Source organism: Leptodactylus fuscus, chromosome 1 (assembly GCF_031893055.1).
Source record: "Leptodactylus fuscus isolate aLepFus1 chromosome 1, aLepFus1.hap2, whole genome shotgun sequence".
Taxonomy (NCBI): Eukaryota; Metazoa; Chordata; class Amphibia; order Anura; family Leptodactylidae; genus Leptodactylus; species Leptodactylus fuscus.
In genome coordinates, this window is record NC_134265.1 from 101,431,185 (window position 1) to 101,448,902 (window position 17,718).

The 17,718-nt window shown below is 39.1% G+C and overlaps 1 protein-coding gene across 7 annotated transcripts in view; it reads right to left on the reverse strand.

Annotated features, from left to right (window-relative positions):
* Nucleotides 1–17,718, reverse strand: part of RIMBP2 (RIMS binding protein 2) — a 351,407-nt gene that overhangs the window by 136,269 nt on the left and 197,420 nt on the right. For all 7 annotated transcript variants that reach the window (XM_075274789.1, XM_075274730.1, XM_075274757.1 and 4 more), the window contains one exon: nt 5,737–5,826. In XM_075274789.1, coding sequence (XP_075130890.1) covers nt 5,737–5,826 — 90 coding nt within the window. The remainder of the gene's footprint in view (nt 1–5,736; nt 5,827–17,718) is intronic.

Below are 17,718 nucleotides of genomic sequence, written 5' to 3' on the forward strand. Positions count from 1 at the left end.
ATTACCATATTAAATACCTAATGACTTAAATGCAAAACTGCAGCTATTTCTGTCTATTACAGCGCAATCAATATGATGGGTGACATTTTTTTTTATCTCATTCAATCTTTTATTACACATTTTTCATTTCTCTCTCGACCCAATTCTGAAGTCCATGCAGACGAAGCCGCGGGCAGAAGCTAGTTGTGTTATTTAGTAGTGCTACAGCAGTACAGGTTTTCAATAAGGTTGAGCCGATCTTGACTTTTCAGGATTGATTTTAAAATCCGATTTCCGATCATTTTTCATTCGAACCCAATCTCGATCCCAATTCCGATCCCAATGCAAGTTAATGGGATTTTTTTATTAATTGGAGATCGGATTTTAAAAGCAATCCTATTCACTATACAAGCATGGAATCTAACAATTGAATGCTTTAATTGTTAGAATCCACGCTGTGTAGTGAATCACTAAGTAGTCAGAGAATTTTTTTTTAATCCTCTGGCTACTTAGTCCCCCCTGGTGTCCACTTACCTGCAAAGATGGCTGCTCTGGTGCCTTCTTCTTGTCCTCGCTGCCGCTCCACGCTGCTCTTCTCGCCTCGCTGCCCCCTGCCTCCCAGATTAGGAGAGTGTGGGCGGGTTAGGAGAGTGTGGGCGGATACTGGGAGGGGAGACGTCACGTCTCCCCGCCCTGTACCCATCCATACGCTCTGAAGCCACAAGCCCCGCCTTCCTAGCTCTTTAAATACTAACCTGGGAGGCGGTGGCAGCGAGGCGAAGAAGAAGGAGAACACCGGGCACTGGAGCAGCCATCTCTGGAGGTAAGTAGCTACTAGAGATGTTAGTTTAGTCTCCCATTAGAATGAATGGAGGCAGCCGGCATGCAGGGAGTTAAGGCTATGTGCTGGCTGCTTTCATTCATTCCTATGGAACCGCAGCGGAGCCTTCACGCTGAGTATACACTCCAGTCAGAATTAGCGGAGCGTATACTCAGTGTGAAGGCTAAGCAAAGCATTGTGGGAAATAGTACCGATCTCGATCCCACCTAAAAAGATCGTGTTTGGAATTCTGATCACAATCGTGAAATTTTCTCGATCGCCGATTGGAATCCGATCTTTTCCGAACACGATCGCTCAACCCTAGTTTTCAACTGTCCCTGCCTATCACTTGTTATTAGTGCTAATCTGTTATAGACCCCTCCCAGACACGTCCTTCTCCCTGATCATTAACTAGTCAGCAGAGATCTGCTAGAAAGTGAAAGGGAAATAATGCTGCAGACAAAAACAGGGTTTTTTGTTTGTTTGGGGTTTTTTGCATAAGGAAAATGTTTAAGATACTTTGCCCTATACATTATAAATAAAATAAAATAAAAAAACGGGCAGCACAGTGGCTCAGTGGTTAGGACTGCAGCCTTGCAGCACTGGAGTCCTGGGTTCAAATCCTGTCAAGGACAACAACTGCAAGGAGTTTGTATGTGTTTGTGTGGATTTCCTCCCATATTCCAAAGACATACTGATAGGTAAAAATGTACATTGTGAGACCTATATGAGGCTCACAATCTACATAAAAAAACAAAACACACACACACGTTGAAAAGACTTACTCTTTAGAATCCTCTATCTTTAGGCAGTTTAAAGTAACATACATTCTCTCCTTGTACTTCTGCGTTTGTGCAGAAGTTTATAATCATATGAATAGTGAAATTATAGACCGGAACAAGATCAAGAAACAATATAATATGAAATAATAAAAAGTAAAAGATTTTCCAGTGCTACGCTTGATTCTCAGCTGTAGTTAATAGTAAATACCATCTAAGCTCAAGCATGTTTTCTCTGTGTGAATGTATTTATCTCTCATCTCTCTTCCTTAGGGGTTCTATTAAAGTGCAAGTTTGTATAAACCAAGCATGTCAAATGTCAATCACATAACTGCCTATATACAATGCAGAAAAATATCTGCTTCCCAGCCCATTTCAGTTCGCACAAAGGATATTATCAAAGTTACTAATGTAGTTAATGTCAAACACAGGAAAAAAAGAATTCAGAAATTTGACTTGGTCTTATATTTTTGCGTGGCACTATGATTTGTTTGTCATCTATCAAGGTTAACCGAACCCCACTTTCCCCAGTCCCACAGGCACGATGTCTTGGGGTTACCCTGGACTCCAACCTATCCTTCAAGTCACATGTTCAAACCCTCAACACCTCCTGCCGTCTCCAGCTCAAGAACATCCATTGAATCCGCTCCTTCCTCACCCCTGAAACTACCAAGATGCTCGTCCATGCCCTCATAATCTCCCGCTTAGACTACGGCAACACCCTTCTCCATGGACTCCCAGCAAACACCCTCGCCCCCCTCCAGTCCACCTTAAACTGCGCTGCCCGCTTAATTCACCTCACCCCCCTGTTCTTCATCAGCTTCTCCCCTCTGCCAGTCCCCCCACTGGCTATCCATAGCCCAGCGAATTGAGTTCAAGCTACTAATGTTAACATTCAAAGCCATCCACAACCTGGCCCCTCCATATATCTCTAAATTAGTCTCCCACTACCTGCCCACACGTAACCTCAGATCCTCCAATGACCTCCTACTCCGCTCTGCTCTCATTCGCTCCTCACACAACCGCCTCCAAGATTTCTCTCGAGCATCCCCCATACTCTGGAACTCCTTACCAAGACACATAAGACTGATCCCCACAATCACAGGATTCAAGAAGGCCCTGAAGACTCACCTATTTAGGAAGGCCTACAACCTCCAATAACACTATCACCGCACTGCCATTTGTACAGTCTCCCCCTCTCCTTCTGTCTCTACCCCCTTCCCTCATAGATTGTAAGCCCTCGCGGGCAGGGCCCTCTACCCCACTGTGCCAGTCGGTCACTGTTAGTATTATATCTGTTTGTATATTTTGTGGTCTGTATGTAACCCCCAAATGTAAAGCACCATGGAATTAATGGTGCTATATAAATAATAACTTCCACTAGAATCTTTCTTTCTTATAGCAAATCCAAAAAAGAAAAATTGGCATTTAAAAACTAATCTTTATTGATATTACCATTAAAAATAACTCCCTGGGTACAAAAATTTATTTAAAATAATCTATTTTCATGCACCATTTGTTTCAAAACACCAATGGGTATCAAATAAACGTATGAGAACCTCTCATACACTCCCTATTCAATGGGTGTTTTAAAAAGAAACTACTACAAAGTATTGCATATAAATAGCATGGCTGTAGTCACAAACTATTGAATGGGTGCTAGTTCCAATCCCCAGTCTATATATTCTGAGGATCAATTAGATACAATTCATCTCAGACTAGTTGACTGCTGAGTTGTAATATATGACTGCTTCTTAGCTCTTGCAAGTTCAGAGAGACATAAAGTAACTTTGTATCAATATTGCTATTGCCACGAGATTGTCTGTAGCAAATATATATCTAGCTACTATGTCTCTATATTGCATGCCAGCAGCACAATAAGTTAGCTGATGGCATAATTGGAATTTCAAATGACCAGCAAATATCTAATAAATAGGCGTCTCTACGCGTTTCCCCCCTGTTATCGGGGTTCCTCAGGAGACCTTTTATATAAATACACCCCACGGTTTTAATGCGATACCGCGTCGGTAATGAACTCCTATCAACTGGGACTATCTGCAACAATATTCACTCCAGCAGATTCTACCATCCTCCAGTTTGCTGAGTCCACTAATCCTGCTCTAATAGCACAGCCTAGATGTTCAATTATGGCGGTTATAACCACCGTTCTCCGTGCCCTGATGGTAGGCACGGATAATTTCTATCAGCCCTTGAACTTGCAAGAGCTAAGAAGCAGTCATATATTACAACTCAGCAGTCAACTAGTCTGAGATGAATTGTATCTAATTGATCCTCAGAATATATAGACTGGGGATTGGAACTAGCACCCATTCAATAGTTTGTGACTACAGCCATGCTATTTATATGCAATACTTTGTAGTAGTTTCTTTTTAAAACACCCATTGAATAGGGAGTGTATGAGAGGTTCTCATACGTTTATTTGATACCCATTGGTGTTTTGAAACAAATGGTGCATGAAAATAGATTATTTTAAATAAATTTTTGTACCCAGGGAGTTATTTTTAATGGTAATATCAATAAAGATTAGTTTTTAAATGCCAATTTTTCTTTTTTGGATTTGCTATATAAATAAAGAATAATAATAATAATAATAATAATAATAATAATAATAATAATAACTCATCGCCAAAATAACCTCTTTAACCTCTTGTTGCTTGAAGTTGTAAATGTATGTCATGAATTACCTTGCCTAGAGGCTCCATGAAGTACATTGAAGGCCCTTGTAGATGGGTTAATAACTGTTTGAAATCTTGTAAAATTGCGCAAAAATAAACAAGTAGTATAAAACACACAATGATGAAAACAGAAGGGAGATTTCCTTTGTGTGTTGGCGATTGCATCTTTTTTGTTGAAATTATTTATCATCAGCGTTATTTCCAAATATGTAAACAGGAAACATCTACAGAATGGACTAGAATAAAATAGAAAATATGCTCAATGGTGCCAGACTAGTAATCTGTAAAACAACTGAAATTAAAGGGGTTTACTTACTGGTGGGGTTTTTGAACTAGTGGGCCTAGATTGGCTTCTTCTGGTGTGGACTGGGTGAGAAGTGTTGTGTGAACAGTGGCATAGCTACAGGTACCCCCTTACCATATTACTGCTGACTGTACCAACATGCTGACCTACTGACGCAATGCCGCCTACTGCAGTCTGTGCAAAATGAATCCTTTTCCCCTGTTTCCTCCTCTCTGCATCTTTGATACAGTGGAATAGAGGAGACAGTGGAGGAGGAATTAGAATGCATGGGGTGCTGCATGCCGCCCCTGTGTTGTGACGGACAACAATTGCTTGTAAGTGAATCAGCTGCCTTCCATCTATATGCCGTCCTCCACACAAACATATAATCTTCATACTGTAAAAAATCATTCAACTGGCAGGGATTAGGAGGATTTACAAAGGGGTATTGTTAGGTGTATCACTCTGTCATGAGAATGAATCACAGTACATTACTCCCAAAGTTATCAAAGTCACAAAGAAGACGCAAAGAAAGCACAAAGTTGGTATTAGTACCTGTGCAGAGATACGTGGGCACTATTGCAGTTGGTCTCATAGCAGGCATTATTACATTAAGGGCACATAATTTGGGTAAATTTGTAGGGCATGATTACACATAATATATATTATACCCTAAAGTAATGACTAAACGTCTAGCCAATCCCTTTTTGCTCAGTAATGAAGGACACTATCACTATTACTTTGCAGGCCACACATAATAGCATTATCACTGTGTTTGGGCACTGAGATGGGTATTAGGGGCAGCAGCAGGAAAGGGAATTTGTGTGCAGAGGGTAAGTCATGGGTGACATAAGCATTTATAAGGACTGAGCTTGGCTAATGTAACATCAATGGATCACTTAAGAGACCTAGAGATGCAACTGAAAGTTAAGAAGTTGCGATGGCAATGGAAGCCCAAGCTGATTTTTTTGCACCAGGGCCCATGAGCCTTCTCCCCTTTTGCTTCTCCTTGCTTCACATAGCAAAAGCCATGGGAAAGAAATTCTAACCATGTCTTCAGGTACTTAAGACAGTTTTTTACTGACTAGACATGTTTCTAAACCTCTATGAAGAGTTTAATCTGCACACAGTCCAAGTATAACAGTGGTAATGAAGATAAATAAGAATTGCTTGTATTACCTGGTCATACTGCAAGGCCCTGTGGGATAAGCTGGCATACTGAAGACTTAAGCGACTCTTGTCTTGAACTGCATCTTTTAGTTCATTTTCCTAGACAAAAAAAAGACAAAAATAATGTAGTGTTAAATATAGACTTATGTAAACTACTAGACATAACCAGGCAGTTTTATTTGTGGTATATAAAGAACTTGTACTGTAAGCTTGGAATACCTTACAGAGAATAGAAGAAGGTAGATATGAAACATACTGTATACTCTGGTATACGTCTGGTTATAGATAAAGGCAGATTACTTTTTGGTATCAGTAATCCAATCACTTGTTCATTGTTAGAAATGTAAAACAGGCAGAAGCAAGGTCACTCTTTTTTGACTGGGAAACAAGTGTGGTTCAGTCTATAACATTATTTGAAGGTATTAACATTGTAAATGATGCTTCTTCTTCACTCTTACTCACCTTTAGAATAAGTGCACATGTTCAGGATTTGTTGATGCAGTTTTTGAAGCCAAAACCAGGAGTGGATAGAAAACAAGCAGAGAAATACCATCTGCACTTTATAGGTTGTCATGCTTTATGATCCACTTCTGGTTCAGGTTTCAAGATCTGATCAACAAAACTGCTAAAGTATATAGTGACACAAAAATCTTGATATAAAGTAGATGAACCAACTTAGTATTTGCATCAGCTGTTAGTAGTTAGTAGCTGTTAGTTATATGCTATATATAATATGTCACCTTTTCACTCTATTAAAAGAAAAAAAAAAGTCTGGAAACAAGAAGAGAAATACCCGGAATTAAATGAAGGTTGTGGACAACATGAGTATCTGACTTTGGATGTCTCACCAACCTATGGTGAAGATGAATTGATGCAAAAAAACAATAATGGTCCTCAGTTTACTAAGTGCCATAGAATATAAAAGTCTACAGAAGTCCATTGATCTTCATGTGTACTTATCCCAAACCAACTGATTTTTGGAACATGTAGGCATGAAGATGAATCCATGCATACCAAGCAGCCATAGGTTCATGCATGATGATGACAAAATCAGTGGTGTGCAAAAGCCAATGTAAGCACTCTCATATACTGTCTCTACAGATATATAACATTTATACTTCATAACCTCCCTCCAGACAATCTCTTCCAATAAACATGCTAAAGAAATGCAGCCGTTTATGGGCATCTTAGTTTACTGTATTTTGTTTTTCGAATGAAACTCATCATTGTACTATCAGCATGACTTGCCAACCCTGGATAGATTGTTTGCCAGTCTAGATGATTAAGTCACCGCTTTTTCTAACGCTGCTGAGTGGACATCTGCCCAATTCCATTTATACTCAACCTACTGTATCAATTTACTACATGCCGAGCTGCAAATTGCTCCATAAGAGCCCAGTATTCTCTGACCTCTCACCAATACAGAAAATGAGACTGTACAGTCATCTGAAGCACTTTGCATCTCAATTAACAGCCCCAAATGATAGAAAATATCTACTAATTAGTATAAAGTTTTTACATTTTGTTTGAAAGACCAAAAAAATCTTTGTTTCTGTGCTGATTTGGTCATTGAATTAACAAAGCATTACATATAGAATTAAAAGTTTCAGTTAAATATAGGAAGAACCTGCATTGTTTTCTGCCCTTAGGGTAGGTCATCTGTCAATGATCCGTGGGGTTCCGACACCCTAAAATACCCCTTCTGCTTCACAGGCCATGTGACAACAAGTTAATCGGTCCCATGTCTTGATTGCCACTCAATTCCATTCTATTGAATAGGCTGAGCTATGATACCAAGCACAGCTGCTTAATAAATGTATGATGCTGTGCTTGTTACGTACCAAAGGGGTTGCTGATGTGCTGCAGCCTGTTCAAACAGCTGATCAACTGAGGGCCCAAGCTTATTTACCCTGAAAAACCCCTTTAATGACAGATAGTGTAATCTAGGAAAATTGTGAACCATGGAAGTAGTATTCTCAAACATTAGTTGTCACCTAAATTTCACTCTTATCCCATCTCCCCTAGAATTAAATCACAAGTAATAAATGACAAACATATCCAAGGTCACGTGCTGCTGTGATGTTTCTCTTGATGGCTGTACTGCTAGCAGGGAGGGGTAGTGAACTTGCAAGCAGGAAAAGTCACAGCTGAGGTCAATGACCTGGAAATAAATCAAATAAATGATACTGAACTTAAACAGGATATATTAGAAAGTGTTTTGTATTGATGCATCCTGTTTTTTGGTCCGTAATTTAAAACCTGTATAAGCCCTTCAAATTTCAACAAGATCATTCTTCTGTTCTTAACAGAGATAATAGCAAAAAGAGGCAATGGGAAGCCGGTTACCAATGTGCACAGGGAGAGGGGGCTGGCTTAACACTGCTGACTGTCTACACCTACTTTCAATTGGCTTTGCAAGGAATAGATAACTATGAAATAGTTCAAAAGAATATTAAAATGGCTGTCCAAGTTAAATAAATATTAGGGATGGTGCACACTCTTATTGAAAATAATAAACTTAGTCATCCTCCTGGTCATTGCTTCCAGTGGGCAGGTGTCCATATACACAGTGCTTAAATTGGGAACATTTTTAGAGAGAATTCTGAAATAATTAACCCCCCCCCCAAAAAAAAAAACAAAAAAAACAATCACAGGCCTCGATAGTATACGGCACCTCACCACTTATGTGTACTCTACATATTTCAGCAGTGTGGACCAGAGGTTAGCGATGGAAGTGACGGCCAGGAGGAGGGATAAATATATCTTAATTTATTTTGGATCAGTCACTCCTATCACCCTAGATTGCATCTCATTGTATGGACAATTCCGCACTTCCCATAGTCCCTTCTGTTTTATCTATATCACAGGAGCACATATATTTCATCACAACTTTCAGGCTATCTATAGCTTTATTTGTCATTATTTGTTAATAAGAAGGACAACTAGGAATTTGTACCGAGCCCAGTTCCCCATTTCCATACAACTATGGGGCTTATGATCTACTGTATAACTATTCAACAATGATGGTTTGTATGAAAGATTAAGTCAAATGAGATGTAATTCAGCACTGACAATTGCATGGAACACAACAGGCCTAGGATTAGCTAAACCTGGCGTCTCTGTCCTGCAGTATGTTACGTATAATCTGAGTTCAGGAGCCAGTGAGAGGGGGACTTGCCACTTGGCATGGCTGACAACACTGGCATTCAGAACAGAAGTGGCAGCCAATCTTGTGCTGTTTCCATTTTACAGTTTGTGTTTGTTACTTACCATACTGCCCCAAGTCAAACATTAGTGACGTTGTATATGTCTCTGGTGTAGTCAGTGGCAGTTTTTGACATTACAATGTCCTCTCAGGTCTGTTAATAATTAAATGCTATTCTCTGCCTCACTTTGTTAAACAGGTTGTATCCTCAATGTGGTAGAGATAAAATGTCATAACAATGAAAGAAGCCAAAAAGACAGGACTTAATAGGCTCAGACAGCACTGCACGTACATGTCAGCTTAATAAACATATATCTCCCAAAAATATTTTATCTGCCCACAGAACAGTTTCAAATGCTCTCCTATGTGTGAGGGACCTATAGTAATGTTTATCATGTGCAGCTCATGAATAGAAAGCCAAACCTACAGTGAAAACTGACAATTACAGTATAAAATCAGTAAGAGCAATGACACAGCATATGGAGGGGAAGCAAAGGGGTTTTTAGATATGTAAACAGTTGTACATGTCACCATGGTCGATCTCAGAGGTATCAGAGCTGTGTGGTCAGACACGGTGTATCACATGTTACTAATGAGGATACCACTATTCCTAATGCCCTGACACCTCTAATCCCACAATTTTTGCATCAACCCAAGGTAACTGTATTGCTTCATTATCTATAAGAACTGACAGTTACACCAGGAAAGTAAGAGACTAAAGAAACAGATGAAATGGAGAGAAAAGCATCTTTACAAAAGTATACAGTTGTATATACCACTGTGGATGAGTTTAGAGTGTAAGCTGTGTGGTTAGAGAGAGTGCATCTCCTGTCATTACCAAGAAGGGTCTCTTTGGTCCTGATGGTCTACCACCCGCAGCTCGCACCCTTTATTCAACAATATATACCAGTAACTAAGACAGCTATACAGTATCAGATGGAGCCTCATACCTTAGCAGTGTTATATATAAGCGGCTTGTATTCTTCAGGTGTACACGTAGTGGAGAGTCAGTAGAAGGTTCTGAACAGGGCACCATCTAAGGCATGTCCCTGGATATAACAATGTGTATCTTTATTGGAGGCCAACATGAAAATGCTGAAGGAAATATAATACTTTATAAGCAGACTACAACATGTTATTTTTTTTAACAATAATGTAGACAAGGTTTATCTACATTATATCTAGAGAGTCAACCCAGTAACCATTACCAAAGTGACTGACCTCTTTAGATGTCTATTCAATAAAATGAAACAAACAGATATTTAAGAAAATCACTGGGCTGAAAAGATTCATGCTGTGTATTGACCAGTATCAAATGTACATTCATACATCCGGATAATCAAATAAATGAGAGCGCGTCGATTTATTGCATTAAACCGTCAAGCTCAAGTGATTTCAAGCAACTCATAAAAATACAGAATAGTCATACATGCCACTGCTATATGAGAAAATAGGAACACCCAGCACTATACATGAAGAGTTATATTACACATCCATATACATGCATCATACAAGTGATAAAGCCTATACATACATACATAGCTCCCTTTACCTTGTAATATATAAGCTGCATCCTCCAGTTGGACTGCCGGGAGAGGAACACACACGGCTTGCAGTGTGCTAAAGCCCTGCTATCTCTCAGAGCACAAGCGTAAAGGACTGGATATGAAATTACACAGTAGGAGGATGATTTGTGTAGATTAATGTAATGTGACAATACTGTCTGGGTAACAAAGTTCCACATTGCCTGGAGTATGGCATCTGTTTGTGTTATGTATTTTTTTTACCCTTTCACCAAATATATCTGGTCTGTTACTGTAGCACCTTCCACCCTGCTATACAAAGAACATATCATGATGACTTGGCATAAACTGGGTAATGGCGGGGAACACAAAAATGTTTATTTTTACCAGGGAAAAGCTCCTAATATCCTTTCATGTATTATCCTTTCATTCAGATCAAAGCTTAGTTACAATATTGTGTTCTCTAGATTTAATGTGTACTTAACATTTATTGTTGCTGTAAAACACATTTCTTCCAGTCACTAAAAAGCAGAAGTAATGCCTGCAGTCTATAGATAGATAGATAGACAGACAGAATTATAGCGGAGCACGCTCAGTTTGTCAAAGCGTCGCTCTTCTGGGAGAATGTTATAGAGTAATCCAACTTACGTGTAGCTCGATAAATATAGATACATAAATGAATACATTGTATACTTACATCTCCTTTACATATTAATAACACTTTATATGGTCTTAAGTTAATTCATGCCAGCATTCTTCAGTTTTATAGGAGACATTTCACATTAAACGGGTGAGAGGATACAGAATCCTTTCCTAAAACTGCCCTTTCCCTTGAACTTTGTATTGCACATGAAGAAAGCCAGAGACATTTCAGCACTAATTTATAGTGAACAGCTCCCTCATTATCAGACTCTAACAGGAATATTTGTTTCCATGTCACAGGAAATTATTTCCTGCTAGACATTTATGCAACCAAATGTATTGCAAGATGGAGGGTAAAAATAGCATTCTTATCTACAGCAGCATTATTCTCTACATTGTAGATGGAAGTCTTATTATTTATCTGATGCTACATATATATTACAATCTGGATCAAGTGGAATATGACATGGAATTTCTACATTTCAAAGAAGTCCCAACCTTAGCAATCTTACAATTCAATGAGCACATACTGAAGGCCTTCCCCTTCCATATATCGGATCTGTATCAGAGTAATATTGCAATAGTCTTGATACAAATAATTATATAAACACCACCAAAAAAAAAAGAAAAAAAAAGATCCTCACACATGCTTCACCGCCAGCATGTAGAATATTTTACTTGTTGGTAGGAAACTAGGTCAGCCGATGCTCTGAGAGAATTTTTTTTTTTCAGGCAGGGAAGATCCATGTAAAATGCCCAGAGAGACAATATCTGCTCAAATCCTTATGACAGCAAGGTTTTATTTAGAGACATCTGAATATTAAATACAGCCTTTCTACTATTAGAATATAGCACAACTATGTTTGTAAAGAGAGCGAAACCGTAGTAAAGGAAAACACATAGTTTTCCATTAGCGGAATCTGTCAGTCATGGGTTAAAACCGTGTCAGCACTTGCATGCAAAAGAAATGACTTGCAATGCTCCGGTACTGTCAGCCGGGTAACTGACACAGCGCTGCTTACTTGTCTGGCAGCTTAAGAGTTTAACTCCAAAGTCCTCCTGGAAAAGTCTGCTGCTCCCTGATTATAAAACTGCGCAAGATTAGTGTATGAAGCACTGAGCAAATGCTACCTTCCAGTTATGGCCTAAAATTTATGTTAATCCCCATATGTTGTTGTCAGCAATACGTCTTTCATATTCTGCTCTTACTTGCTCTCCATTGAAAGACAATTTGCTATAACACATATTCTTTATCTCAATTTCACGTAATATTGTAAAAAAAAATTCCAACCAATTCTTATTTAGGACCATAACCAAAAATCTACATATTACATTATCATATATGGCACCAATAACACCAACACAAAAAATAAAAATACTGCTTATGTAACACAACAGTCATCCTCTCACTCTGCATTTTCGAAAAATTGTTACCCTATCATACTGACATTGCCCAGACACAACGGCACCATATCTAGGCTTAGGTCAGTCATCTAACATCACCCACATGCATTGCAGTAACCATATTACATCAGCAGGTCCCAGTTATAGAGCAGTCACCATCATTACCCTAACAGCTCCCAAAGAGAGAATTCACCATATAACACCAGGACCGCCCAGAAACACAACAAAAACCTAAAATACTAATACTAATCTTGTTCTAACTACAGTAACATAAGGCCCAGCTCACATCTGCGTTCGGGTTTCTGTTCGAGGAGTCCACTTGGGGAACTCCCGAATGGAAACCTATATGCATTAAAAAGCCGTTACCTGGGAAACCTGCAGACCCCATAGACTATAATGGGGTCTGTGTGGTTTCCCCAAGAAACATGTGGATAGAAATGTCCTGCAAGCAGCACTTTTCTCTCTGCATTTTTTGTGCCGAAACCACACAGAGTCTATGGGGTCCGCAGGTTTCCTAAAGGTAACTGCTTTTTAATGCACTTATGTTTCTGTGTGAACCAGGTCTAAGCTTAATAAAATAAAGCATTCATTAATATTACTGTAGCCGAATAATGCCAATTGAATTCTTTGCTTTGCCTTGCTGCTACATATTACTATTGCTAATGGTTAGCCTTTCAAGTAATTGTTACTGCTATTGCTCCAAAACATCTAAGATTAAAAAAAAAAATAATAATGAGGCAACTTAAATGTCACTTAAGATATTCAATCATTTTGGCTGTATTCCACCTATCAAGGCGTGCATGTGTCCATAGAAACAACAAACAAACCCTATATAGTGATCCTGCCTTCTACTTCTAAGTAAGTTAGCAAGACGTTGGGGATGCCTGAATTGGCAATACGACTGCAATATAAGACTACATAAGCTTTGTGTTTAGTCTGTTCCCATGAAAACACAAAGGTTTAGAAATAGAAATTACAAGCATTAACAATTTTTCAATTAAGGCTATTTGCAAAGCTGGTTTTCCATTTTAAATGTAACAGAAGAATTGGATGCAGAAGTCCGCCCTACCCTTTAAGAAATATTAATCTGAGGCCTACTGATCATGGACCACTAAACTCAATGGGGGACATTTATCATTAATGCCAATCTTCATAAATATGCCCCAATAACCCAGATTTACTAATAGGTTTGCAGTGTACACATGGCATTCTAAAAATTCACCAGATTAACAGCCAGTGGCTGATGCTGCATATTAAATGTGACACATCTTTAGACTATCTGATCTAAGTTTACTCCAATTTTCTGTTAGCTTGCAACACACAGTTTTGGAACAACATGCTGCATTTGAGCCACGCCCACATGTCTAGAAAGTCAAATTGGGAAGATTTATTATAATGGTCTAGAAGCAAAACTGTCTTAGTTGTCCAAAGCAACCAATCCCAACACAGCTTTCATTTTTCAGGAGAAGACTATAAAATGAATGCTGCAATAGGTTGCTATAGGAAAATGATTTCACATTGTTTTAGTAAATCTGCCCCATGTGTCTGTGGTCCTCAACATCGCCCATTTTTTGGTGATTTTTCTAATTTGGTCGTCACAGAATTCGCATTCATAGTTTGTACCATCGGGGAGGTGTCTGATGGCCTCCAAATTTATCTGCAACTGGACAAAGACCCCAAACATACAGCCAATGTCATTAAGAACTATCTCAATATCAGTCTGTCTGAGATTACTTGAAGAGACAGAAGGATTTGAGCAAACCTACATCTTCAGAAGATGTTATCCAATATGTTTGGATCAACCTTCCTGCCGGGCTCCTCCAAAAACTGTGTGAATGGAACCTTAGGAGGAGTAGGGAAGGTAGGGGTAGGAGCACGCACAATCCAAAATTCACAGGAATTCTTCAACAATTTTATTAAGTATCAAGCACAGAGCGTTTCGGCCTGATCCCTTTCTCAAGTGCAATTGAAACTACAAAAAACATTATAAAAATGGCAACACATCACAGTTACAATAAAAATATATACACCTCAAAACTGACATAAAAAACTGTCAAAACGGAAAAAGTATAACAAAAAGGAAAAAATCAAGACTATTGCATCCTCTAATGACAACATTTGCAGGCTGTCCAGAGTGGAACGCGAGAACCAGCAACAATCAATATGTGCTTATGACAAATCAAAAGACTTCCAGTAGTAACCAGAAACATCTGCACAACACTGTGCTTATCCTTACAATGTAGCCAATGCTCATAAAACACACACAAGCAGAAAGTGTGCTCAAATAAAAAGATTAAATGTACAGATACCACCACAATAAAGTCTTCTGGACTCCTAAAAGTACTCTGTATGAATTATAGTCAGTGGTATTAGGAAGGTTTTACAGTGAGAAATAAATATGGCGTAATATCTCTCCATCTGAGGATACGGCATCGACCATGAGCGGCAGCCACTGCACTTGGTGGCAAATAAATGTGTCTAGTCACAACATATTTAGTACATGTTAAGAGAAGTGGTGTTGCCATTAACTCAAGAAGCAATCTCTGCTTGTAATTTATTGCCAAGTCCCCTAGGTTAATCGAACCATTTATTACAGGTTTCAATACAATTAGCTGTTGTTCTAAGGCAGCAGAACAAATACCCCATTATTTCTCTTCTCTGTACTATATGTATCACAGCTTACTGCATATTCTGTCCAACAACATAAACAGAACATCAGACACTGTGAAAATAGATATTGTTCTGTCTGTCAACTCTATTGATAGGTTTAAGCAACACTTAAATATTGTAAATGGAGTCTGTCAGCGTCTTTCTCTCTAGTTCCAGCATTAGGTAGTGGGTAGCTTACAAGCTTACCTTTGTGTCCTCCGACAGAGCTCCAATCACAAAATATTGACCATTGATGTTATCATCTAAATCTGTTTGAAAGTGTCTAGTGGGTGGTCCTGAGCCCAGCAAGTGCTTAGGCTTTAGCCCCATGCCACCTTTTGGAATTGATTGGCAGCCTGAACACTCATGCCACCATCTCCCTCCTCTTTTGGGTGTACTGAACAAAGGATATGAGGCATGTGCAGTACAGTCACTGATGGCGATGCCCATAGAAGGTAAACATGGGATCGCATGGTCTTTGCAGATGATTTCAATGTAGAAAACTGCAACATCAGACAGAACTGAAGCTGTTAATCAGACCAAGGGAGCAGTGTCAGGCAGGGTTTAGTGTGCACAGCCTGGTCACTGTTGGGCTCAGTACTGCCTATGGAGCACTTGCAAACTGATCTGGATGATTGAATCTCTGTCCAGGGAGAGAAAGGAAGGATGGAGGAGAGATACTGAGAAGAAAATGCATATTAGATAGATAGACAGAAGCAGATAGGAATTGTTACTCAGCCTAATACATAACCCCATATGCTTATCATCTTATCATCCTAAATACATTGGCATCATTATGCTTGAACTTGGCAATGACTGGCAACATTTCTTGGCATGCATTTGTGCTGCATCATGCAGGTGTCCTTTTCTGTCAGCGTAATTTATCTTGGTATTAAGATTCCGAAAATAAGATGTCAGCAATGTTCACATACTTATATGCCCAGAGTGTACCTCACCATGAGTCACTGACCTGCTGCTTGCGTTTTCTGACTTGTGCTTGTTATACTTTTGGGCTGAATCTGTATAAACTAGAAGCAATGGACCTTTACAATCTGATAAGGTTGAGGATCTCTTTAAAAATCTGGGGTGCAATACATTTATTTCGAATATCAATATTATGACTATTGTTTAGTTTTAGTTATCTGATGTCATATAATAAAGACATATTTAACATTAATAATGAAACAACAATAATAGAAATAAGACAGAAAGAAAGCAAAGGATTTGTAAATCTGTCAGTACTGTATGTACGGAGTACTATATAGCAAATCAATTTGTTAAAAGACATTACGAGAAACAACTTCAGCTTTCTTTATAGGCTTTGCGGTTTTTCTTCTCCAGCATGGGAGCTTGGTTCCCAATTTGAAAGCCCGCCACTGTGCAAATACTTTTATATTCTTTGCAGTTTGCGACTTTAGTTTACACTAGCAGGAGGACCTGGCTTCGACACACAAACATCCAAACACACAATCTTTCCCATTTATAATATTAGTAGGATACACATAGCTTTATCCTTCCTCCTTTTCCATGTTGCATTTGCCTATGCAGTGGAACCCCTAGCAGCAGCCATTATATACCACTCTGATATTCAAGAATATACTATCTTCTGTTACATAACATACAATCTCTAGTTATGTCTCTTGACAGATGACCTATTACTCACCATCACTAATCTATGCATTCTCCAACCTTTTTGTATTTCCTAGACATTGCAAGCTGATCATTGGCCTTAAAGGGGTTGTCCAGGATTAAATAAAAATTAACCCCTGAACTAAAGCCCCACCTTCTGCCTAACTTCTAATTTACAGGACCTGTCTTTCTTCATGAAAGTTCCATGCCCCTTAAATCCAGAGGCGCAAAAGTCGTGCAACCCGAAGTTCCTAAGGATACGGTGAGCCACAGTCTATATATTTTTTTCTTTATAGATTATAACTTCTAATTTACTTATATTAAAAAAAAAATTATCTATAATTATCCATATCCCTGAATAGGTCAAGTGACTGCCCCAGGAACACTTTCTGATAATCTGGTGACATTTCGTTTCCCCATTTCCGAAATGAATTGTCACCATTACTCTTCCCCCCCCAATACCCCATCATACTTGCGTGTCTTCTTCTCTGGGAACGGCTCCTCCCCTCTTCCTCTCTGCTAGTGCAGTCCGGAGGTGTCTGCGATACTTGCGCAGTAGAAATGCTGTCTGTACTGCACACAGCCGAAACAGGGAGAAAAAAAGGAGGAGCTATTCCAGAATGTAAGTCAAAAGAGGAAGACAGGTAAGTATGAGGTGGGGAGTGGGCTGAGTTGGGCTGCACAGATGGCTCTGTTGTCCACTGTCTCCCATGGGTTCCCTTTGTACTTCTTGTTGAGTGATCAGGAAATCTGCACTTTCTGCATGTATTCTTTGGCTGATTGATGTGGGCTACTGGGTAATTCCCAACTAATTTACCCAAATTGTCCCCAGATATCCATCGTTCTCTACAACTTTGATGACAGCATAATATTCAACACAAATTACAACCTAATCCCTCCCTACTTGTTTTCTCTGTTTGGGGAGCAATGTTTCCACTG